This window comes from Lissotriton vulgaris, chromosome 2_2 (assembly GCF_964263255.1).
Source record: "Lissotriton vulgaris chromosome 2_2, aLisVul1.2, whole genome shotgun sequence".
Classification (NCBI taxonomy): domain Eukaryota; kingdom Metazoa; phylum Chordata; class Amphibia; order Caudata; family Salamandridae; genus Lissotriton; species Lissotriton vulgaris.
Window position 1 is genome coordinate 129,282,079 of NC_141688.1, and position 25,387 is coordinate 129,307,465.

The 25,387-nt window shown below is 42.6% G+C and overlaps 1 protein-coding gene across 1 annotated transcript in view; it reads left to right on the plus strand.

The window, feature by feature from the left end:
- Positions 1-21,596, plus strand: part of CA12 (carbonic anhydrase 12) — a 198,520-nt gene extending 176,924 nt beyond the window's left edge. The window contains exons 8-10 of the mRNA XM_086959440.1: positions 1,382-1,508; positions 16,803-16,890; positions 19,030-21,596. Coding sequence (XP_086815566.1) covers positions 1,382-1,508; positions 16,803-16,890; positions 19,030-19,111 — 297 coding nt within the window. The 3' untranslated portion in view covers positions 19,112-21,596. The remainder of the gene's footprint in view (positions 1-1,381; positions 1,509-16,802; positions 16,891-19,029) is intronic.
- Positions 21,597-25,387: the final 3,791 nt, after the last annotated feature.

Consider the following 25,387-nt stretch of genomic DNA (forward strand, 5'->3'; position numbering starts at 1 on the left):
GTTTAGGGTGCATGTTTGCTAGTTTTTTAATCTTTAAATAAGTCCAGTTATGTATGAATGTTTTCTCAATAGTGGTATGCGTTACACAAACCAAAGAAAATAAACCTACTTTGACTTGTAATTGTCAGCATTGTCTTTACTGTCATATTATTGCTTGACCTTCTTACGGGTATCCTTAAAATGGACCTGTTGTCCTGTAATTTTAGACACTTTGTCCTACATGTCTACAGTTGCACACTAGAAATTGCATCTGGGCCTGGTGGTCCCGCTACTTACTGTGGTAGGCGCCGGTTTGGGCTGGTGCAGCTTTAGACGGCGATGAACTGTTAGAGCCGCAAAGGGGAGGCACGGAGGACGCAGCAGTTTGCGAACTCAATATGGCCGACGGGACGCAGCGTGCGTCTTCGAATCTCGGGGTCAGGCAGCGACGGGGCCGTCGTGACGCAGTCAAGGAAGCGAGAGGTTCTGTTTTCTCTAGGACCGCGCGTGGCGGCATACTCGGGCTCTACATAGCCTGGAGCATCGTTGCCCTCCTGGATAATGTGCCAGTCATCCAGATGATGATGTAGTGCAAACTGCCTTCACTGTGCAGCACTGCCGATGAGGGCCTAAAAAGTGATGTTCTAGCCAAGGAGCTCTCCCTCGGTCAGCCCTATTGTCTAGGCGCACCTCTGCACAACAGTATTAGTACAGTTCCTTGTAAAACAAAATGTGACCTGTGGAAATCCATCCTATCCTCTTCAGTGGGGTGGCACCCTCCCTTGTGGAGAGTATTAAAGTGGGCACTCTGAGGGTTGAATGAGAGATGTTGTGGGTGTCGGTGTAACTGTCTCTGTGATGGGTGACCCGCCCGATTCCAGCTGTTATTACACAGGTGATTTGTTGATTAAAGGTGTTCTGTTTTTCTTCAGTTTACCGCGCCACCAACCCCTACTTACCCTCTTTAATGCTTTCTTTCCCTGCCTCTTCTCTCTTCACCATATCAGTTTGTCTCCTGTTCTAACTAGGGCGTGAGCCTAGTGGCGAATCAGGGTAGTATGATGTTAAACACAAGTGTTCAGAGCTTATGCTCCTTTCCCCTCTTGTCTACCGACCTGGTTGGGTTGTTTGGTGAGAAGGATGTGTGATGTGTGAGAGTGCTAATGAAACAGGTGGGTAAACCATAAAAGGAAGTGGAGAAGCTCCTAGTAGTATCCTGGATGATTTGACATTGTTGCTTTGCCTGTTTTTTTAAATGTAGAACGAGGTCTCCCTATGGCCTAGGGTATATGAAAGATATATAATGATTTCCTGGCGATATTTGCCCGGCCGCATCCATGGTACTGTGAGAACAATGCTGCTTGTATACCTCTGCATTCATCTTCATCTTTCCTTTACTTAGCTCGTGGCACTGGAGACTGCTCTGTATTGCACACAAGAGAATGACCCTTCACCTCTGGAGATGACTGATAACTACAGACATCCACAGGAGTTTGATGAAAGGCGAGTTCGGATCTCTTTCCGTCAAGGTAAGTCCACCATGACTCCAGTGAAAGAAACATCAGGCTGATTTCATGAGAGGAGGATTACACTACCTATATATTACATGATGTATTGGAATTTGCTTCCACTCATGAGGCAATATACACAGACAAATTACAAAAGATGCGAAAGATAAGGAATTAAGGAAATGTGGAATATTTGGAACCAATCAGACAGAATAAGGCTTTAACTACTGTCACACGGGAAATGCAGGCAGCTCTGTACATCAGTTGTAAGGGAGTCTTAAATCTAGTACAGGATGCGAGTATGATTTAGCATAAGTGATGCAGTGTTGCTTGGCAGTGGCATTTGCTTTCACCTAATAGCTGTAACGTGGCACCGATAGCAAGACCTTAGCTGGCACGTCTGTTGTTTTGCTTCCATCAAGCTTTAGTAGTTATTTTGTTTGGTTCTATTTATATTGCCAGCTAAAGTTTTCATATAAGGCTTAAGGCATTATACGACAAAAAGGTCTGTAGATGCCAGGGACTTCTATCTTGATTTTGTCTTATGCTTTATAAAACCTATGCAAGAACTTGATAGTTCTGTCTCCCTGAGCAACAGGACCAGTGCCACTTCCTGTGATAAGAAACTATGTCTACCCTTAACTTTTTGAGCGATAGTCTGAGTGGTGCTGCCTGTAATTAGAAAGTCTATCTCCCATCCACTTGTGAGAAGCAACAAGGCCTACTTGTACAAGCCACATAACCTTGTAGGAGCGATAGAATGCATTTAATTTTATCTTTACAGTAGGATTACTTGAGTTTGGCCTACTTCGTTGTTTATCCCGATACAGTATCTTTATATTTCTTTTGACAGCAAATGCCCCTCAACTCCTACCATCAGAACCTCTTAAGACCATTCATCACCCATTCATTGTAGGGCTCTGATGTATTAGTGGTCTGTAGACATGAAAAGGTTCTTATTGGTCGTTGTCACAGAGGGAGTTTTTTATTTTTTAAGGATTGACACTACTGCATCGTAGATTTGGATTACTCGCACACTGTTCGGGGAACACCACAACGAGAACTGTGTAACAAAGACAGATTGTTGGGCTTGGAGGCAAATGGAAAGATTTTCTTAAAGGCATTTCTTCTGGGGAGGTAGTCTGGTATTTACAGAATACATTCTATCTTAGGCAGGCCAGATATGGCTGATTGCCCTCACTTTAGAATCCTGTTTAGAGTCACCGGCCTATCTGCGAAATCTCACAATTGACTTTAATCCAGCAACCAGTGTTGTGACTCAAACCTTAGCACCATAACGCACCGAGCTGCATATCATCCCAAATGTTATGTTTTTAAGTCTCCTCTTCTAGCCGTGAAAGCTGGTTACACGCCAAACTAAGTTCTAGAAATAAAGAGAACCCCTCTTGAATGATTTTATGATATTGTGTCATATTTAGGCAATTTTCATTATTTGCTCTGACATCCATTTCCAATAATGAACAATGGAACAAATAACTGGTTTGGAGATTTCTGTTTCACACAACATGATGGCGTCTAACTGCGGCATCATGGGCAACCAGTGGAAGGAACTGGCACTAGGCCCAGTGGAGTGCATGTGCATGCCGTTCTGCTATGATCATGTTTACAGTGAACTGAAACAGCCCTAACTTTGCTTTGCAGGGAGACCACTCAAAGGGATTCTTGCAGGGAGACCATTAAAAGGGAATCGTGCAAGATCGGAAGAAGCTCAGGAATTAGAGTTTGAATTTGATACCTAGCGTGTTCCTCAAAAGAAGACTTTTGTATGTGTGGTCACTGGACTTCTGAGCTCACTGTTGTGAGTGTAAGCAGCAGCACTGACTTTTTTTTAATACTCGAGGAGTAGTCCACACTGGTTTTTGTCCTTTTTCATGCAAATTTGTGGGGATCTCTCTGGAGGAGGGTGTATATTTTGTCTTACCTGGATGTAGATAACACTGGAGGTTCATGGTGCCCATCTGACTGGCCAGTGATATGTAAGCAGCATATAGAACATCTTCCTCACACTGGAAGCTCCAGAGGGACCTGATACACCTTATTAGAGGGTAGTGAACACTGGATATGTTCTTTATTTAAGGATTGTAACTTCTGGTCTAAGACAAAGGTTTGCTTTGCCCAGGAATGTGTTGGCGCACGCACAGGCATTAGCCAGACCTGCTTGGCAGTGAATATTTGCCCACTGTGCTTGTGCAGAAACTTCGGATCAGAGTATTTTATTGTGACCAACGATCCACCCACCTGAAAAATATTCTTGGCTCTGACGGCAATATGATTTACAGCACTCACTTTATTTAAATTTGTTTTTATTTAAGATTTTATGCTGGTGAAGTGAGTCTTGCTCAAGTAAAATTATAAGACCGTAAAAGTGGTGTGGTGTATTAAGTATAATGTCAATCACTCCAGCACTTCATACCATTTTTATGCAACCAAAAACAACACTCAGTTCAATATTTATTAAGAATTTGGATCTCCAATGAGGTCCACATAAAATATACACAAACATTACATGAAAGCACATTAAAATACATACTTAGTTCATTACCATCGTAGGTAGTGTGAAATATTAAAACAAATTACATTTCAGTGAAATCGCAAAAACGACACAGTACTCCTTAGGCAAGTTCCACATTTCACAGCACTGACTTGCCACTGAACACAAGAGGTGTGATCGATCATATATAGACTGCTGTCATCACCTGCTGCAGCCTTTTACTGTAGTTCATGAGCTGGCTACTCTCTGCCAGTTTACCCAACTACACCTTCTGTCAAACTGGGCATTATTTACTTCTTCTCTAGGTAAGAAGACAGACTATTTTGGGAATCCAGTACTGAGTGCCTTTCACCCGGGCTAAGAAACGTCCCAGGAGTGGGCAACCAAAATAGTAAAGAACTAGTGATGGGATTTTGTTGCCGGCAGAAGTAGATTTCATGATAAATGTAAATATGAGGATTCGCAATGAATATTACTTTAGGTGCAGCATCTCTTTTTAAAATCCGGACACTCTATTAACATACTCTGAACACAAACACATTTTGTAGGACTTGAAGGAGGAGGTCCTTACCACTAGTTCTTTGCATCATCGCCTTTAGCTTACCCATTCCCATTAAATCAGGATCAGTTGATCTAGTCATATGGCCTCCACCCTGTTGTTTGAGTTGCAGGACACCCTCGTGCATTAGAATGCATCTCATGCACGCAGGTTTGGGGTGCACCACCAGTATTCTTGATTAAAAAATTGCTTATTTAGGTTTACAGAGAAGAGAGCACGCCAGTTGTCCTGGTGATGGGTGTAAGACTATTATCAGAGAGCATTATCAGCTAATGTCTCCATGCCAGTCAGACATGTGACCCTCGTACTAGAGCTCTAGAGTTTCTTTGCGTAAGGTTTGGGAGCCAGGATCCAATCTAATGTAATCAACTGTTGCCGACTGTGCAAGGTATTCTTAACCCTCGTACTAGAGCTCACCCTCCCCCACCACCGCCACCCCCAAAGCCTCACTTTCTTGAGCAGCTTTACTTCTGGCCCTGCCCAGGGGTAAACAAATTCTAAAAACTTCAGTCTATGCCGAGTTTCAGCTCTGCCTCTAGGATACCCTTCTCATTCACATGCCACAGTTCTTCAGTCCACATTGAGATTATGGGTGAAACTGTGGCTGGCACCAACATCCATAGTTTTGTTTAGGGCAGAATTCACCAATGATAATAAAATGAAGAAGTTTTGATGGCCACACTATGCAAAATATATGATGGACCAGGATCTGCAGAATGTTTGCTGGGTGGAAACATGATGACTTTATGGTCCATTGAAAAATAGACTTTTTATTTATAAGAAATGGACAGATTAGAGATTGGGTTAGGGGTAGACATTCATAAACCTGTACCTGACAGAAGTAGATCTTGAAGAATATTGATATTTAAGCCCTAGAGGTGATTTCATAAACAGGAGACATTCCTATGTTATTATTCCATTGGCAGCTTAAGAGCAGACCAGTCTTGCATTTTAAAATTTTGGCCAGTTACTAAATGTGCCTTAAAATGCTTTGCTTGGGAGAGGGCGGACTTGTTTGTCATCCCAATCAATAATACCTTGTTTTGACAGCTCTCCTACTGGTAAAATACGTTTCAGGAATAGTTTTAATATCCCATCCACACTTCAGACCTCTCCTTGTGTTTATCAATATACCAGATTTTTTAGGGTGGACAGACCAACCATCAGCTTTTATGATGCTGTCCATATGCACCGAACCTGGCACCACACTTACATAAATGAAAACTAAAGGTCAAAGTTTGCTAATACACCATCTTATAAATGTATAACCTCTAATTCTAATTATACAGGTGCCCAGATGCATTATATGCATTCATTGGGCCTCCACAAATCTAGTCCTGGTAATGAAAATATCATGCACTGCACAATAAAAGGCCTTTTGTGTGCTGGATCCCCAGCACACCACACATCCCCATTATGATGGTCCATCTTTCTCTAATTTTACTGCTTTAACTTCCAAGAAGTCCCAGCAACTACATTGCCTCCACCAACTAACGGTGTCTCCACAGTACCTCTTATTTGGTCACACAAATCATCATTATTATCACATTTTGGTTGTAAGCCTAGACAAGGTTTACACAAGTGACCTCCGTGCAAGGTTCTCACTGCCAAAAAATGAACATGGAAGTACCAAAAGATTCTACTGTTAAGCTGCAGGTATCTTTAGATTGAAGGAGCATCACAGCAAACCATATAACAAGTAAGGATAAATGCTATTTAGTTTGAACAGGGTGTATAGGAAAGGGTTAAACTGGAGTAGTAGGAGAGGATCCAATAAAATATGTGACCTGCAGGGAAAATGCTTAACATTTACAGAGGCATTAGGAGATTCTGGAAATATAAAATTGTGTGGTGGCAGCAAATACTGGAGCAGACTGGGAGGTCTCAGACTTTTGAACATGTTTGTTTGAGCTCTGAGCGTGCTTTATTTAGGCTCTAGTTTGAGTTTTGGGGCAGACTCACACAATATACTTGGGCATGCTTTAATACTGTAGTTGAAGGCTGGGAATCCATCCTAGTGCTGTCTAAGGATACGCGCCAATAGACTTGGGCTTTTCTGAATAAGCCAAAGACTATCTAGAGGAGACTGGGATCATTCCTTGAAACCTTCTTAGAGCAAGGTCGGCGGAGAGGAACATCCTTGAGTAGTCTAGAGGTCTTTCTCAAATGGGTATGGACCTGTTCTCTGGCATGCTGTGCAACCATTCCTGGGCAAGCTGGGATCAGTCCTGGAGAACGCCGATTACGATGAATCCGAATACAAGAAAGAAGAAAAATGGGAAGGGAGAAGAAGCTCAAGACAATCCTGACTGACGAGAGACATGAATTGCATTATCAAAGCAAGTTTTTGATGAACGTGCTTGACACTCACTGGGCAGAGATACGGCTTAATGTTTGAAATAATGTATGGTTTTATTAGCGAAAGAAGGAAAATGCATAGTTAGCAATTAGTAAATTTAAGGAGCAATAGCAATAAGCTAAGACGGCAAAATTTACTTTAATTTAGTGCCTGTCATCTGTATAGACAGAAGTGCTTGTATGTTGCTGGGTATGGTTGAAGAGCTATTTAAAGTTTGGATCCTTGCTAACGTGCTAGATTTAATCATGTATTAATAATTTTTTTAAGTATATGAATAAACCATAGTTTATAGTTGTAATTTGTGTACAATTGAAAAAATTGCTATTCATTAATGTGTGAGTTGTGCGTAGTAAGATCGTCATATTTATATTTTCACTCCTGGAATCCGCTTTGGACTGTCGCAGGACATTCTGGATATTTTCCTCCACCCATCATCTACTTCTTGATAGAGTGAGTGTAGTTTTCTGCGGCTACTTCATTGTGCACTCCTGGAGTGCCAAGGTCTGCGACGAGGGAGACTGAAATTGTCAGGTGGGGCACATCTATGCCCCTTAATGGTAGGATGTCTCCCAGAGCTTACAGTAAGCAGATACTGTCTGGTTCTTGATTCCCACACTTCATTTATTTGATAGGGGGCTATGGGTAGTTCTCAGTAGCGATCCGGTATTATCAATGGAGAGTACTGGGAATCTTGGGGAGTGAGTACCTACATTTGTTGCCATCCATCTCACGACCCAGTCTCTACTTTTTCTGCCATTTTTAACAACTTTTAAAACCCAGCAAACATTAAGGTAAAAATATCCTCCTTTTTCCATTGGGTTTATTACCTTTTAATTACAGTATTATAATCAGCCTTGAGCGTGACTCCATGCTGGAGACTGAGCTTGCCCCCAGTACTTTCACATCTATTACCTAACTGGAAGGAGGGGTTCACTTCCTGCCACAGGTGGTCGTCCAAAATCTTTGCTAACTGGAGCTTTAAATATATCTGTGAAGTAAGTTTTCAAGATGATTTACCTTGTGGCTGCAGACTCTGTTGCCGTTGGAGTGGACCCTACACAAACTTTTTATGTAAAACGGCATATTATGTGCCTCAATCAATGGCAGCCTCAGGAAATGATCGTGATTGAGACCGTAGGCACGTCCTCTGCTCGGTCCAGAGAGTGAACAGATAATCATGGAGTATCTGAGTTGTATGGCCACATCTTTTCTTAGTTTGTTTTATTGCAACTCAGTTGTGTTTCAGGGTAAACATTACGGGTTGGATCGTTTTTCAAACAATGATAGACTCTCTACATATACCCTAATACTTGGCCTCTTGGTGTATTATCTATGAAAATAGCCCCTTCCTCTGTAGAGCGTGCTGTATTGGTTGGATAAACATGGGTTTTCTAGCATTAAGGGTTCAAAACAAAATATTCTGGATTAACTGTCTTTTTCAGTATAGGATAAAGTGTCCCACACCAGCCTTTCACAAAATTGCCTTTATCAGAGCGATAATCTGGTGATTTTCAAAGCACACTTGAGTGTTGTTATGGTATTTGGTAGAAGCAGATGCCATGTTTGCCCCAGTGGAATCCAGAAAGTAGTGTGGTCCAATAATCGCTCACTATTCCCAGATCTCACTTTGGCTGATGTGTGATGGAGTCTTGAGGAAGTTAAAAGGGGCTGTCCAGTGATTGTCATATTAGGCCTCGAAACACAAGCACACCAAATCAAACAATGCAACACTCTAGAATGCCCACTGACAGCATTGTTTGAGATGCAGGACTAAGTAAAGAGAACTGTTGTTTTCTCAACACTAGATGGCCTGTTTAAGGCTTCGCGTTCGTGCATCAAGTTTCCTGGAAGGTCCTAGTCCGAGGAAAAGGCACAATATGCACTCTACTAAACAAATAAACCCTTATGCCACCCAAAATTCCTGACATTATGTGGAGTATCGCTGTATGCTGTTAGTAGCAGGTCTGTCTGTACACCACAACTACATCAAGTGACCAATTATGGCTAAAGTGAGCTCCGTAATACATTTATTTTAATCCTGCCATGGTGTTATTGTATCCAGCACTTCTGTTTCAGCCGCTTTCACAATGATGCCACAACCTCTGAAGGGACTATTATCCATGGTTATCTATAGATTTTGCCGTCATGTTATTGTAAAAGTACTTCCTGTTGGTGAGCAAGACTGCCTCAAAGGCACCAGGTTTAGCCCAGCTCCTAGTCTGCTTTTAGTTCATGTGTACTTCTTTCATAGTTATGTAAAATGTTATTTTTTTGTCTTATAACCTCACAATAGTTACTGGGTGAATTTAACAGTGGTGTGGTGCAGGATATTGCCAATACAAATCAAAAGACTAAGTCCTGAATTGAAAATAATTGGAATTTGGTTTCCTGAAGAACCTACAATAGATTTAGAGTAATGTGGGATCCTGACATAAATACAACTTGGAATATTCAGATTGGAGTCCTCAAGAATATTGCCCCTATAACGCCAAAAGTAAACGTGTTGGGTGCTAGGATTGTCAGAATGGGGGACTTGGCAGGATTGGAGTTGGACAGCTCAAGGGTCACCTAATTCGGAACCACAACAAAATCAATTGCGGCCATTCAATTACTTGCCCATGGTGGCCTATTTACCAGGAGCCACAATAGTGTCTGAGTTTGTTAAAACATACGAGCCAAACTACGTAGAACCATTGAATTAACTGTGAAGTTGTGTAACATTAACTTTGGACACTGAGACTTTGTACTATTCTCAAAGGCATAATAACTCAGATAGAGGCATCTGTACATTTGTCTGACACACATAAGGGAATCAGAAATACAACTGTAGGCTGGTCTGGTATAGCCATGCTTCTCTCCTCAGCAAATGGAGACAAATGCAGAAGAGACATGAAATTGTTCCTGATGTGCAACATTCTTGTGTTTTGTTGGACCATGTAGCCATGCCCAAAAGATTGTTAAATGATTTCCGCAGAGCGTGGCACAATCTCCAGATTTTTTTTTTTGTTTTTCAGACTTTCAGGTATGGTAAAGATTTAGCAATAATGTTTCTTACAATATAACAATAATACCCTAATTTGAGCATTTTCTTATCTCTTCACTTTTGTCAAAGTTCAGTCTTACTTTAATATTTCTAATACATTGAAAAAGTATAAAATAGTGATTTGCTGCGTTAAAAAAGTACATTTGGTGTGGTTAGTCCTGTATTTGGATCCTAAACATGGGTGTGAAGCAGAAGGATAACCCTGCATTGCCCCACAGCTCTTCTGAGGATAAAGGAAAGAAGATGGCGATCTCAGTGTGGCAAGGGTGGCAACCACCATCCTTCAGGTAGAGCTGAGTTGAGCATGCATGCTGTGGCACTAAGAGTATGATGGAAGAGACTGCAAAGCATCTGCAAACTAGAAGAAAGTTCTATTTGCAGCACTTTGCAAGATCAGTCTGTGGGCTTTCTTTTACAGACAGTGCAATGTCTTTAATTTCTTACTCGGAGCACTGATATAGACCAAGAATGTCTATATCGGCTCACGCACTGTTTCCTCACTTTGATAAATGACATTGCACCTTGACCTTATGGGTTTTCCGTTCCTTAGTGAGATTCACCCAGGAACTCTTATGCATGACTGTCCTTTCTCTCAACCTAATTTGGTCATGTTTGGCATTCACTCGTTCTATGTATTCAAGACCTGTGGAAAGAGTTTGCTGCTAGTACACTTCTCTTCTACGTGAGCATATCAATGGATTCTTCCTCATTGCTTTCTTCTATAACCTCAGTTTGGATTGATTGATTGTTTTCCACGGAATTTCTTTTGGGTAGGCAGTGGCTGAAACAAAGTGTTTTGGAACAAAATCTAAAAAGGGTCGCCTTTTTCCCATCAATGCTATTCTGTGCATACATCTTCAAACTCTGCCTCCTTCCTAAGGATGCAAGATCCAGACCACCGGAGTCTCTGGATGGTTTTCAGTTTCTTCTTTTAATTCCTGTTCGCTGCATGCTAAACCATTAAACAGTGATTGCGATGCCTTGCGATCACTGTCCTTTTTTTGACTCTCTTAACTGCAGCAAGTTTCGACTTGCTAGAAGCAGCTGCCTTCTCTCGGACTTCGAACTCTCTTCGTCATCACGCAGTCATTTCTTTTTCTTTTTGACAAAAAATTGAAACTTTCCTCCACGGGGAGAAGCTGTGGACCTGTCTTAGTACCTGACCAGAATGGGCCTCAGAAGCAGCTGGGAAGAAACTTCAGCAGAGCAACTACTCATGGATCATTGGAGCCACACCGCTGCGGTACTCACTTTTGCATGTATGCATGTGGTATTTGCATTGCACAAACTTAGCCGAAAGGCATTGGAGCACTGTACGGGGTGAAAGACCAGCACAAAGTCATTGAGTGGTAGCCGATTTGTGGACTGTAAATGTATTGTGATGTAATATTCTATAAAAAGGTGCATCTTCAACTCTTCCCTAAAATGGAGCCGTTTTGAGACCGTCCTAATGGATACCGGATCCAGATCCTGGGTGCATAAATCAAAAAGGCCTCCAGCCTGCTTTGTCATTTGTACACTCCTTAGTCTGCATTCTGATGGTGTATTTGCTGTAGGTGTGCTAGGAACCACTAGAGATAGTGAGTTTGTCTGCAAGACGATAGTGGACGCTGGTCGTGATGGCTTTGTAAATGATGCAGCTGGTTTTGAAGATGGTGCGTGCCGACTGGCAGTGTAAACTAATGGAATTCCAAAAGGAAGGGAGTGATGAGATTATATTAGTACAGACACTGGATGAGAGCTGCTTCAACTTGTAGAATGATCTTAAGGGTTGTCTGTATGGAGTCTAGGAGGCAAAGACAAAGGCATTACCACAGTCCAGATGCCAGAGTACAAGGTAAGGACAGCAGTTCTGAAGTCACTTTCTGGAAGTAGCAGTTTCACCTTCTTTAGAAGAGAGCTGGTACCAGGCCTCCTGTTTTTGGCAATGCATTCATTGGGGTGGAGGGTATTGTTTTGGAATTCAAGTGACTTTGCATTCAGTGAAAGTAGGGGTTCAAAGTCCTCAAGGCTCATGTCATTGAGCCAGGCTTATATTGTTTGTTGCTCTTGGCAAATTTCAGGAATCCTGTCTTGGTTAGGTTAAGATTGAGTAAGGTGAGGACATCCAGTTCTGTATGATATGAAGGCAGTGTTTGTTTTAGACATGTCAGAGCCTCAGGGGATACTTAAGTAGAGTTGTGTATCATCGGCATATTTGTGAATCTGTGAATCTTGATGCTGTGATCTGTGAGTAGAGCACCTAGCGGCTCGATGTACAGGTTGAAGATGGTAGGAGAATGAAACCCTCAGGGACTTCGCAGGTTATTGGATTGGTTTGTACCTGTAGGTGCCCATGTAAGCAAACTGGTGTCAGTTGGAATGGTAGGAAGAGAATCCATGAAGGTAATTGAGGGTGATTCATATTCGAGACTTCATGTTGCGCATGAGGGTGGGATGATCGACTGTGTTGAAGGTAGCTCAGAGATCCAGCAATATTTTCAAAATGTGTTTCATAAAACAGAAAATACAGTGAAATGTGGCAGTGGCTAATTCATGTTGTTGAACATGGAATCCTTCAAAGAAACACATAATAGATCATAGAATAAAATATATATGATGGGGGAAGAAAGAGTGTTCATTTAACTTCCAATCTTGGAATCCTAGAATTTGAAAAGATGCAAAGAGCATCAGACAAGTCCAGTCTGCCAACTTCCTGGCTTTGTAAGACAGTTTAAATTCTTCATTGTTTTCTATCACTTCTCTGAAGTTTGTCACCCAGGCATTCTTAAATTCAGCGACGTGTTTTTTTTCTCGCTCTATGACTTCTGGTAAGAGGTTTATCTAGGCAGCTTATCCCCTGATCAGTTCTCCTTCTGGTCAACTGATATAGTGTTGGACTGGGTTTCAGAATGCCATAGGATTAGAAATCTTATTGTTTTATTTATTAACTGCAGTGGATATGAATCTGAATACTTCACAGATGTCTATGCACTCCTGAGCCCAAAAGAATTAACCTATTTTAAAATACTAGCTCATATAATGTTGCGGAAACCTTGCAGTTTAAGTACATATAGTCTAGTCACCCTCTTATGAATGTTGGAATTCTTTTGACATTTTTAATTTAACTTGCTAGCTTGCAGTAATTGCCACATGTACAGGTGTCAAGGGTTTTGATGTAGTCTTTTTCTGCATTTATTCTTGTATTACTGCATTTCTTAAATATCATCCTCTTAAATTGTGTCAAATAGCATTGCTATAGCTAGTTACAAATCCACATAAAGGTCATTTAGCATCTGGTTGAAAACACCAAGTTAAATGTCAATGTACCTGTTATTTAGAAATTGGAAATCTTATTGGTGATTTTTTTTATATATTTCATTTGAGACAATTTTTGCATGTTTCAGCATTCTGATTTTTGCCAAATATGAGAATTGAGCCAAACCAATGATTTGGCAGGAAGTGCGCAGTATATCAAAAAAGGAAAGCATTGATGTGACCTTGTGGTCCGATGCAGTTGATAAGTCTGTTCTTCGAATGGTGGTGGGAGGTCAGGTGAACATGATTTCAGTTAATGCACTGTTATTGATGGGCGTGATGCTGATCTGCAAACAGTGAAGCATGAGAAACTGATCCCGGTGCATCATGTCTCCAGAAGCTTCCTCTGCCTAATCATAAGATTCTTTGCTAAAACTTTGGTCTCAACAGTCAATAAAGAGAATGGATGATATAAGGCACAGATAGTTTTTGACTTCCCTTTTTCGTTGTCTCTGACATCATAGAGTTCTTATTTCAGAATCTGACACAGAGCGGTTCCCCTACAACTCAGCATCATGTCCAGGATACAGTTATGTGTGCTTTCACCCTGGTTTCTATAGCAATGTTCCTCTTCCTGCAAGAAGGGTGGCTGTTGTGAAGTTCTTCAGGAAATCAACAAATTATTGATCTATCCGAGTTTGAGTAGAGTAAATTGTTTGGGTGGTATCGCTTTCCCCAGTTCTCTAATACACCCTCATGTTTTTCACATATCTTGATTGTTTGCCTGTCTTACTTAGCCACACTAATATCTTGCTAGCTGCAATATGTACAGAATTTGTGAGTATTGGGATCTTGCCTTTTCCTCAGTCAGTAGTTTTCTGCTCCACTGTGCACAAGGCCAGTGCCCTGCGTCTCTGCTTTCTGGTCTTTCATGACTTCTTAAATTTCCTTCTATCATTCACTTTCCTTCGGCTTTCCTCAGCTCTAGTTCACTTATGCCGGTTTCTTCTTAATGACTTCTTACACATCATCAATTGCTTGATTTCTAATTGTTTTGCACATATACAGCTGTCAAACCTTTCCAAAATTCAAAAATTGGCCATTTGTTTTTTCAAATAATGTCCTCTTTTTTGCATGCACCCGTGCCTCCAGCTTGCTTGGGGGTTTTGGCTACTTGAAAGGCAGTTTTCCATTGAAAACCCATATAATATTCCCACAATAGACTAGTTAATTCTGAACTAACATATGTTAGCCTCCTAAGTTCATGATGCCAAGCAGTCAGTCGCTCACTTCTTATTCCCTGTGGTTTTATACTCCAGTAGTAGCAGCAGATTGTAAGGTTTAAAATGCTAAACTGGTTAAAGATTCCCCGTAATGTGGCCCATGTGTAGATCATTAAAGTTCTAATAGTATCACAACCCTGAAAGCACTGGTTACGGAATCCACTTTAACTGGTGATGGTTTTGATGTACATGTAGTCTGAAACCATCGAAAATGTTAAATGCATTAAGTTATTTGTTTTTGATATATTTCTTTACTTGGTGGTCTGTTGTTAGGTTTGTAGTTCCTCCAATTAATTGGTATGTAATGTTATAAAGTAGTTCTTAGACCATGTGTGACAGACTGTGGGACGGCGGTAGCTAATCCCAACCATAACTGGTGCTTATAGTATCCAGTGGGTACAGAAGAGCCGAATAACTCGAGCTGGTCAGCTGATGCCGTATTTGCATAACAGTGGCTCAGAGTTGCAGCATCCTTCTGACGGCATGCTACCCGATCCCTCATCCTCTAACACCTTATTTAGAATAGCCGCTAGCCATCCACGTACAGTCTGTAGAAGAAGTGAGTTGTTCTGGAAAGGTTGGACTGCCTCAGATGTATTGTGCACAGTCTAAGGAAATGTCCAGGTCTATGTGGCAAGCAAATGGAAGCCCAGAAAGATGAAACTTTCCATAATTGGGAAACGACACAAAGGTATGACGTGCATGACTAAAGGGGCACAAACATAAGAGATCATATGCAGAGCGGAGCAGAAGAGTACAACATACCTTCCATAAGGCAAACATCTACCTTCTGTTGCAGCATGGCTAGAAATAAACCAACAATAGAATCAATGAAGTCTGTGTTCTCAAGTATTTTGTAGTCCAAGGCGGTGCAGTGCTAAGGTTACAGAGAATAAATAACTTGGAATAAAGTAGAGGCTTGCATGCCACCTCCTATTCTTGAGCTTGACAGATCAGAGTAACGATAGAAAGTCCATCTGCAGAGGCATTTGGACAGGAAGGCCGGCACCGAGACAGTGGATTGCTTATCATTAACTAGTTATCAACCACGTGCCAGAGACCGAGCCACTGTCCGTAGCATCAAGGACTGAGTACAAGATAGCAAAGGAGACAATGAACGTATACATCTGTTAAATGAATGGTGAAACCTGCAACTTGGCCATGCAGACTTCAGTAGGAAAGAGATTACACACAGAAGAGGGATTCACATGCCTCCTCTAGACAAACCAAATTAAAACTACGAGTTGTGCCCAAATACGGGATGTGAACTGTGAAGGTCCAGAGGCTTTTCAGACACCTGCTTTAAGAATTCAAGTAGCGAGTAGTAGAATACTTGATGTAAACCAGGCAGAACAATTAACCTGTTGACGTGGCGTGAATCCCTAAATTGAGTAGCCCATTGCAAAGGCTACATCCCATGTAACGAGAATGTGTTAAAGACATAGCTTATTGCGGATGTAAGATTCAGATTATAGGTATTTTGGACTAACTATAAAACACCAATTGCAGATGAGGAATAAATAAAGAGCGATGGAAAGAAATATAAAGACACACAGAGCCACCATTAGGTTTCTGGACATTACCAGAACTGGTCGAGATTACCTTGCACACTTTCCTACTCCCTGTATTTGAATGAAAGTGTTCAAAGCTCATCAAAAAGAACTTTCCTTATTGAGTTTTTTCCCCACCTCAGTAACCCCTTTGACCATTGCCAACAATCCTGGGTCATTAGTCTTCGTTTTAGGCAACAGCCGGTCAGGTTAGCTGTATCGACTCAGCTGACCAGCCTCTTAGACATCATAAAAAGGGCAGCTTGACTTTGTTGAGTCTTATAATAAAACTGTTTCTTTTCCTGAAGTGCAGCAAAAGTATGCCCTATTTGTAATACCGCCCCAGATAGCTAAAAAAAAAAACTTGCCCACATTTGCAACTCGGGCGGTTTGAATCTAAAGCTTGGAGTAATCATCTATTGTATCGTTTGATCCACAGTACTCGCTCTAAACCTGCGTACCTGCTCATGGCCCTTTACAATAAAACCCGTGCGGCCTAGATATGGACGGAGACTGTTTTGCACCCTTATTTGAGCTCTACTCCACTTGAGGGCTTGGGGAAACGTGTTCCACAAAGTGTGATATAAGAGCTAGGGATTTAAACTATCCACTGTTCTCCACTGTAAAGCATACTGTACACTATCTTGCCCTTGTCAAGCAGAATGAAGTGTGGTTTGCAAAAATAGGTCAGTGAATGGATCCTTTCATCCTGTTGCTTGTGTTGGACCACACGCCTCTGAAGATTGCTAACTTTATTCTTTTGATTTCAAAGGTGTTGTCCTCTCCGTGGTGCTGGCCAGTGCTCTCGGAGTGCTTGTCATTCTCGCAGTCATCTGCTGTCTAATTCGAAGGAAGATGCGGTAAGTCTTGGCAGAGCTTCAGATTAGTGACAGTTTGCTTTGTTTGAAGGATCATGAAGCTTATGTCTTAAATATAGAATCTGTTGTCAGAATGTGGTGTCTCAAACGTGCACGGCAGGACCTTTCTGTTAGCACACTGCTTCTAGGCATGCGGTCACAGTCACTGAACCTTAGTACTGGACCTGCCAATTGGAGACTTCAGCTACCCTCACTGCAGCTGCATGGCCATAAGGCAGGTGACCATATGGTGGAAAGTAGCACAATGGACCTTGGTGTTTCAGCCCTCTCAACCAAGAACCTCCATGCGACACAACCCCTTCACCTGCACCAAGACTCTTGTGATTACTACAAGTCAGCCATGATTAATAAAAGCAAAGGTTGATCAGTAGTAGACTTGGAAATGTACTATTTGCAGATTTATTAAAGGTCTATTGAGCATAGTAACTTAACATTGGTTCCTCTAAGTAGTAATCTGACCACAGAAGAAAACACTCGGAGCCCTGTAACCGTGCTGACCATGTAGTTCAGATAATGAACTTTATCATGCTAAAATGTGGTTAAACTGCCTCATCTTTAAGGATTACAGGGCACTTCGCTTAACAAGGGGGTGTAGGAGCCATGTAGACAAATAGTCACTTTTTTAGATCTCACTTCAGTCCGCACGTGTTGTCTGTTGCGAGACATTTTGTTACCTTACAGTGGGCGTAGAATCTGCCCATTACTTACCATTCCCTGGCTTTATCACCACTCATTTGCTTGCTTCAAATTCATCGGGTTTCATAGGTTTTCTTTCCTCTTGTTGCCCTTGTCCCTCCCCTGGAGCTTGGATAAATTCGTGTTCTTCAACTTGCTTTTTCAAATGTCATTTTTTTGTTTAAGCACTTTCTGAGAGTGTGTGTGTTTTCCAGCTGTCTCCATTGTGTACTTCTAGCCTTCTATGAAATCCCCCTTGCAGGCAGGTGCACTCACTCACTGCTCCTGCCTGCAAGGGAACTGCTCTCCCCTCTTCAAAGTGCAGGTGGGTTGTCATCTGCACAGAGAAACATGAAGTGGCTCTGAAGAAGCAACTCAGTATTTCATTGAATGCGCTGCCCCTAAGTCAGAGCAAGTTAGCGGCTGCTCTGAGTGTGATGCATTAATCATAATAGGGTGCACTATTTCTGTTTGCTCCCTGCTTACCTGTTAAAGGTGTGCCGTGGCGCAAACAGCAAAAGTACTCCCTATTTGTAATACAGCCCCATATAGCTTGAAAAGGGGCCCACATTTTCATATAGGGGCAGTTTTGAACTTGTGAAGGAAACACGCTGTGTATGTGTTTTGCAAGGTATGGGAAGGGCCAATGGAGTTATGCGACAAAGAGAGGAACAGATTATGCAGCAGAGTTCACTAAATTATGTGGCAAGAAAAGTCAAATTACACACCATTATGCAGCAGACTTTGCTGTTCTATTTCTTCATTATTTTGTAATTTTTACACATTTTAACACCGTTTTAGCAAAGGTTTCATCTCACTATTTATTACCAGTTTACAAAAATAAGCAACTGAAAGGTGGCCAGTGAAGCTTTTCAAAGGGCCTTCCACTGCATGGCAACACGAGTCACAGCTTGTTTTTAGCAGCTTTTGATCCGTTTAACCAGAATCTGCAAACTATAATTATTTGGCAAATGTGGCAAATCCATAATTGTGAGGAAAATGCTGAGACCGCAGAATTACATAATTCCTTTAGTTCTGGGTATAAGAGATTGCATTAATTGTGCTTGCTGTAGGCAATGTTTGTAGAAATGTCGGAGAAATAAACAGTAAAAACTGTCCCCAGACCATAAAACAGGCCCACAAACAGACAAAAACCAGCTAACACACTGAGCTGTCAGACCAGCCCTTCTGACACTGATAGATGATCCTAAACCAGTCCAACTCTGCTAGAGCCCCAAAAGCAGCTCAAACAATAGTTTCCTATAAAGTCTCCCAAACGTAACAACCCATTTGTGCAATGAGCTTCCCTGCCCCTAATGTTGCAATGCTGCAAAATATGACTGTAATATCACTGACTGAACCTATAAAATACATGGCACTTGGATGCAGTAATGTTGGTTTCTGAATGTGTTCTCTGCAATGATGACAATCTTTATTTTCTTGCAGCAGTAAAAAAGAGGAGGACGTAAACAAAGCAGTTGTCTACAAGCCAGCATTGGATAAAGAGGAGGACGCGTCAAAAGTATAAGACCAGGGTGATGTCTTTACATACATAGAGTAGATCAGAAGGAGCACTCTTGTGCCATTGATTGATATGAACAGTGAATGGCCTATTGCAATAAAAGCGTCACATGACTGCATTTAAACAAAGGGAAAGAGGAGTCTTGAACAAATCTGATGGACCTTTGAAGCATCCACAACCCAACAAATAATACGTCAACTGTGGTGATCTGCCAACACCTCAAGGTGTGACTAACTCATTATGGCAATCCATCGAATGACAGGGTGGCATCAAGCAATGTGTTCAGTTAAGGAGAATATCCACTGATGCCAAATCTTGCCGCCTTGGATGCCGAAGCCACAGTGGACATTTCGGTGTGTAACCTGCGGATTTGTTTTAAACAGGCACGCAAAAAATGTACTGTCTCCACCACATGCTTCAAGTGCTCTGTGGACATTCAAGTGGGTTCACACTACAGCAAAACTAGCATCTGCTTTCATATTATGACCATAGCAAATAGTGTAAAGTAAGTTCATCTGGTCTGCATTGAGATTAACTTGATTGAATTTTACATTATTCAGTACCGTAATGCAGATTATTGCCTTATACTTTAATCAGCCAAGGATGTTGGCGGGCCCGCTATGTAGACTAGTGACTTGTGTACCTTGTTCAGCTGTCTCCAGGACCTTCGGGCCAGGAGAGGTTTGCCACTCATTGACATGGCTCAGATATCCATGCTCTGTAGAAGCAGCCTGAGGGCTTGTAGCAAACAGAGGGTCGCCATATCTAAACGGATGTATAAATGTTCCACTATAAAGGGTAGAACTAACTCTGGGCTATAAGGAGTAGTTAATTTACTAACGATTTATGCCATATTTTGACTACTCAATAGAAAAATGTGACAACTTTGAGGCTCCCTATGTATTTAGTTAGTCTACGACACGAGACCATTGAAATGATTCTTTTGGCCTGTGGGATACTGGTACAGTGGGCGGTGCACTGCCACATCATGCTCATATTACTAATCTGTGCATGGGCCAGGGTTCTGGAAGGGCTCCCTTGTTACTGTCACAACATAGATATTTGGAAGACACATTCTTGCTGAGCTGTAGACAGATATGGTCATAACTTCACACTATAGTGACATGTGATTTGAAACCGCGCCAGTTCTACTACAGCGTCTGGGCTCCTCCGGGCAGCTCCACTCTACCTTGTGTGCATCACCGTGGAGTCGCACACGTCTTTTCTAACAAAAAATCAAAACGTAAAGCCTGTTCAGATAAACACCATTTGTATCGTTTATTTTAGAAAAATGTATTTTACTCAAAGTTTTAAGCAGATTACCTATTTTAAATTTTTGTAAGTACAGCATTAACATAAATGTTATTATTCTAGGTAAACAGTTTGTGGATTAAATACATATTGTTTGTATGAGGATATCGGTTGACCTACAAGCATTAGCTAAACAATGCGTACTGTTCAATTCTCTTAAACTGGATTGACTTTTTTATTTAGTATTAAGGATTCGGTCAGTAATGTGAATGTGTGATCTTCTTTCGGTCCTATTTAAGGAGTGAATATCTGACATTGTTTTAAACGTTTTGTACACCTGCCTTTGAAATTACATATACAGAACTGTTTTCTTGGAAGTCGAGTGTATTCTGCAGCTCTCCATGGAATTGATATAGCCTCAGATTAAGCTATTCGAAGGAGCAATAAACATTTGGATTAAAAATAAGCAATGGTCTATGAATGTGCAGAATAAGTCAATCGACATTTGAATAGTTCAACAAAGGACAATTCGTCAATTATAAAATGTACAATGGACATTGAAAACCCCACAACTAAAGCATCTTGAACTGAAAACAGACTTCCATTAAAGCTTCACTCCTGTTTCACCCGTATAGATGACCACTTTTGAAGCTCTTCTCTAATAGCACTATGCACTCTCTTGGTTTTTTTTTGCATGACTTCTAAATAACACTTGTAGAATACTTCCCTACAATTTGATTTGGTAATATAAAGGACTGCTGAGTACACTTTTCTTTTTCAGACCATTTAGGCTGTCACATGAAGTTATCCATTTTCAAATTGGCCAAAATCACCATGCTTCATCCTCTTAAGATGGATATGTATTAGATGTTTTGTCCTTTGTTTATATGGTCTCTATTCTATTTTCCGGAGCTGTGACGATTACTGGCTGCCCTATGCAGTGAACGTCTAATCTGATCCAAAGGTAGAGCTCATGTTGATTTTTCCAAAAGGCCATCCAAGTTTGCACTCTTCAGTATTTTCTGTTTAACTTGCTTCTTACCTCAGTTACATAAGGCATATTTTCTGTATAATAGGCTTTCTTGGCATGAGCTATGGTTATTGTAAACTTCAGTATATTTATAAATGAGTAATACGATTTTTAATTGTGTGTGTATCAAGAGATTTTTAAGTTGATTTTATTGATATTTTTAATGTATACAGACCAAAATAATAAAGTATACTTTTTTACATGCACGTCTCTTTATTGTCTTGTAGGTTTGCTGTTTTCAGTTTTTTTTGTTTAATGTGCATTAACATATTTTTCCTACAGCTTTTATATTTTTAGAGGCGGACTGCCTTGTCGTAATTTGTAGCGTCTTTCTGACTGGCCAGTCCCTCTGAAAGGCTGATGGGCACCAGTGAGCCAACCACATGTTCATTAAGTACCTGTTTTTCAAGGTGGTTGCAAGTCTTTGTCGTAAACCTGGTATAGTTCGTAGAAATATGATTGGTAAACATTGTGTGTTAACAGGGGCAAATGTTAACACCATGCCTAGACAGATCAAAACTCTCCTCACTTCTCATTCACTGACATGTAATTGCCACCATATACGTTTAACACGTTCAGCGCGGCTCGAATTTTCGCGCTGTGCTGAAGGTTCTAAGAAAAGGGTGTGGCCGTGACGGAACGGTTCTGTCATAAGCACAGCCCAACCGGCGCTCGTGACGGAACCGTTCCGTCAAAAGCGTCGAAAGGGTTAAGAGATTGTCTTCAAATAGCTTACTGGCACTGGGGCAAACTCTTCACAGCCATGGTCATTATTTGCACACCAGCCAAGAACCTTAATCTAACTTGCCATTGTCTAACCCAATTGGGCCATTTATAATCTTTATTTACTTTCAAATGTTTTTGTAGGGCACATGAACTCCCTTTTGGCTAAATCCATAGACAGCTGTTCATCAGTGAAATGATCCAGCTATTTCTCTTTGAGAAACGCTGAGCATTTCCACCTCCTTACACTGTCATTGTGCCCCAAGCTCCTCCTACTCGTCATGATGCAACCTTCAGTCCTAAGCTCTGTGTATAGTGTGCATCTCCATGAGTAGATGAGCGATGTTTTGATTGCATAGAATTGTGGGTGCCTATTATGAATAGGCGCACCCCTGTTTTCACATATGCGAATGACCCCGTCCTCCTAGCTACAACACCCAACAGGCTTCAAACTCTGCTGTAATGTAACAGTGACCATATGGCTATGTTGAATTTGGAAGCTGATCTCACCAAAACCTTTGTTATGGTCTGTGGACTGAGAAACTCTTAACCCCTTTCCTGCGGTGCGAATTCCGCCGCGGTGCGACGGGGGGGCGGGGTTGGCCGTGGCGCTGCGGTACTCATGGCGGCTTCCGGCCGTCATAAATCATGGTGGGTTTTGCCCTCATGACGGCCGGGAGCCATCAGAACTCTGCCTACTGATTAATTCTCCCGCACAGGCGGGGAATTAACTGCGCATGGGCGGCGCTGCAACGTTCTTACTTCTCCCGGCCATCATGAGCACACGCCTACTGTGACTCATGATGGCCGGGAGCCATCATGAGCACTGAAAAGGTTAAATGAGATACCTGGCCATCCAAGGCAAACCGATTGTGAGGATCAATGAGTTCTCATGTCATGAGTTACTTTTGATTTGAGGATTACGTGTTTGCCATGTATTGCAAAGGCCAGGACACGTTTTTCAAACTTCATGGGTTTTGTGTCAAACCTGGGTTTGATGATAGGTAAGAAGTCTATTGCGCCTCTTCTAGAAGTGTACAGGAGGTAGTGTTTGTGCTTACCTATGGGGCAGCTCTTTGGGGTTACAAAACAGTTAGCAGCCTGCAGGCCGAGGAAACCCAGACTGCAGATAGTTCTTAAGGTATCCCTCCCAGTTTCCCCACTTGTGCCACCCATCTGGAGCTTGGTTTAGATTATGTGGAAGATCAGATTAATGTAGCCCTATTACTATTGTTGTGTTCAATGTGCTGTAACCCCCACACTTCATTTAACAGGGAGGTGATCGAAGACTTTATCCTGCAAAATGGGTCACTGTATCTGTCTGGGTGGATAACATTAAGCAAATGTGTTTAAATCTGGGTAGACTAGAGCGGGGGCGAGGCCAACAGCCGACCTAAGTGGCCACAGCTTAACGAGGCCAAGGCCAGCTGCCGCAAAAAGCCACATAAAACCACAGTTATCAGGACGAGGTTACCAAGAACGACATCCAGAAGCCACACTGACCCTGGGAGCCAAGTCTGGCCCCGACGGGGAGAAATCAGTGACCGGCAGCAGGGCCAGCAGTCGCAGCCTGTTACGAGTGCAGAGACCCCAAGCTTCGGTACGAAGTTGCTGGCCAAGGAGGGTACTCTCTGCAAGCCTCGGGCGTGCCCGTGATCGGTACAAGAGAGGGAGAGTGCCCGGGCAGGTGAGGTGAGACCAAAGCAGGGGCCAGCGAGAGACGAGCATGACTGATTGGCCGACACACCCTGACGGCAAAGGGCTGGACTTGGAGGGAGGGTGCCGGCTGCAGGATCCAGGCCGGGGGCCTTCTGTGGCCTAATTTCGGCTGAAGTACTACCCCTCCCACAAAGGCTGTGGCTCGGGCCTCCAAGCCTGCGATAGTGTCCCAGAAGACGACATCCTGAACTAGATAATGAGAGACCGTCAGGGGAGCAGGGACATAGGGCTCCACTCCGCTTGGTCTTGGCACTGAAACGGGCCTGAAGAAGTGGTGAATTAGAGACAATGGCCTGAGGAGCTGCCAAAGCATCACGACGGCCTCCGGCACAATACACGGCTAAGGTGACTTCGGGAGCCCAGCCTGTTGAAGCACGAGAAGAGCCCACTCCAGTCCAACTACTCCTGGGAGACATAGAGACAGGTCGCGGAGATAAGGGAGTAAAGGACCACCTCCGGGAAGATATGCTGTGATCGAGGTGCCACTCCCCCTCACCTGCCGCAGTGCTAAAAAACATTACAGGGGCAAAAAACAAAATGTCACCTACCCAGTACAGCCCGAAATGCGCAGATAGGGTGCTGAGACTGGTCTGCACCGGAATGCAGACCGGGAGTAAGAACCATTTTTTGAAGTGCCAGGGATCTGAGGCACTGATCTGCCAGTGAAGCCCGGGGGAGGGTGGCCGTGCAGGGAAGACCGCTTTGGAGGGGGAGACAGCCGACAGGCCACTGCAGAGGGGCTTTTAATCCTGCAAGTAGGCGGTGGCGGTAGCCCCCACGACCTGGTCTCCTGCATACCCACTACCCTTCTCCACTTTTCTCCTGAATTACTGAATTAGTGCTTCCACTCCCAAGTGGAGTAAGGCACCCCCTGCCTGAAGGAGCAGACAATCATGTTGGGACCAAAAGGAGCACGCTCGACCCTCCAGACCAAAATGGAGCCTAGGTGGTGGACCTAAAAGAAGCAGTTAAGGTACTGGAGGCCAGAATGGAAGATTCAGAGGGCCGCTCATGCCGGAATAACGTCTGGATAATTTGGGTCCCGGAACGGTCTGAAGGCACAGCAGTGAATCTATTTGTGGAAGAATGAATACTCAAACACCTGCAGCCTAACTGCCTTTCAAATATTTTTCAGTGGAAAGGGTGCAACGGGTACCTGGGACTTTGCCGAAATGATTGCCTGCATCTACATTTACAGGGGCCGGGACGTAATTTTGCAGGCCGCTCGCAGCGCACCGTCAACACACTGGGACAACAGCATCATTACTTTCCAGACTTCACTTTATCGGTCAAGAAACTGCGACGTTCATTTCTGCAAGTTAAAGTCCTGAGGGTGAAGGATCTGAAATATGCAATGCTGCTCCCAGCCAGACTCAGAGTGGTGGCAGACAGCAACACCTGTTTTTTCGACACGCTTGATGAAGTGTGGAACTCGTTGGACGTCTGGAAAACAGCCAAGGGAAAGCGAACCAGGGGAAAAAAGAACAAAGGATGAACCGGCCTGGAGACCAGTGGTCTATGTGTGGATACCACCGCAGAGCAAGATGTTGAAACAGATT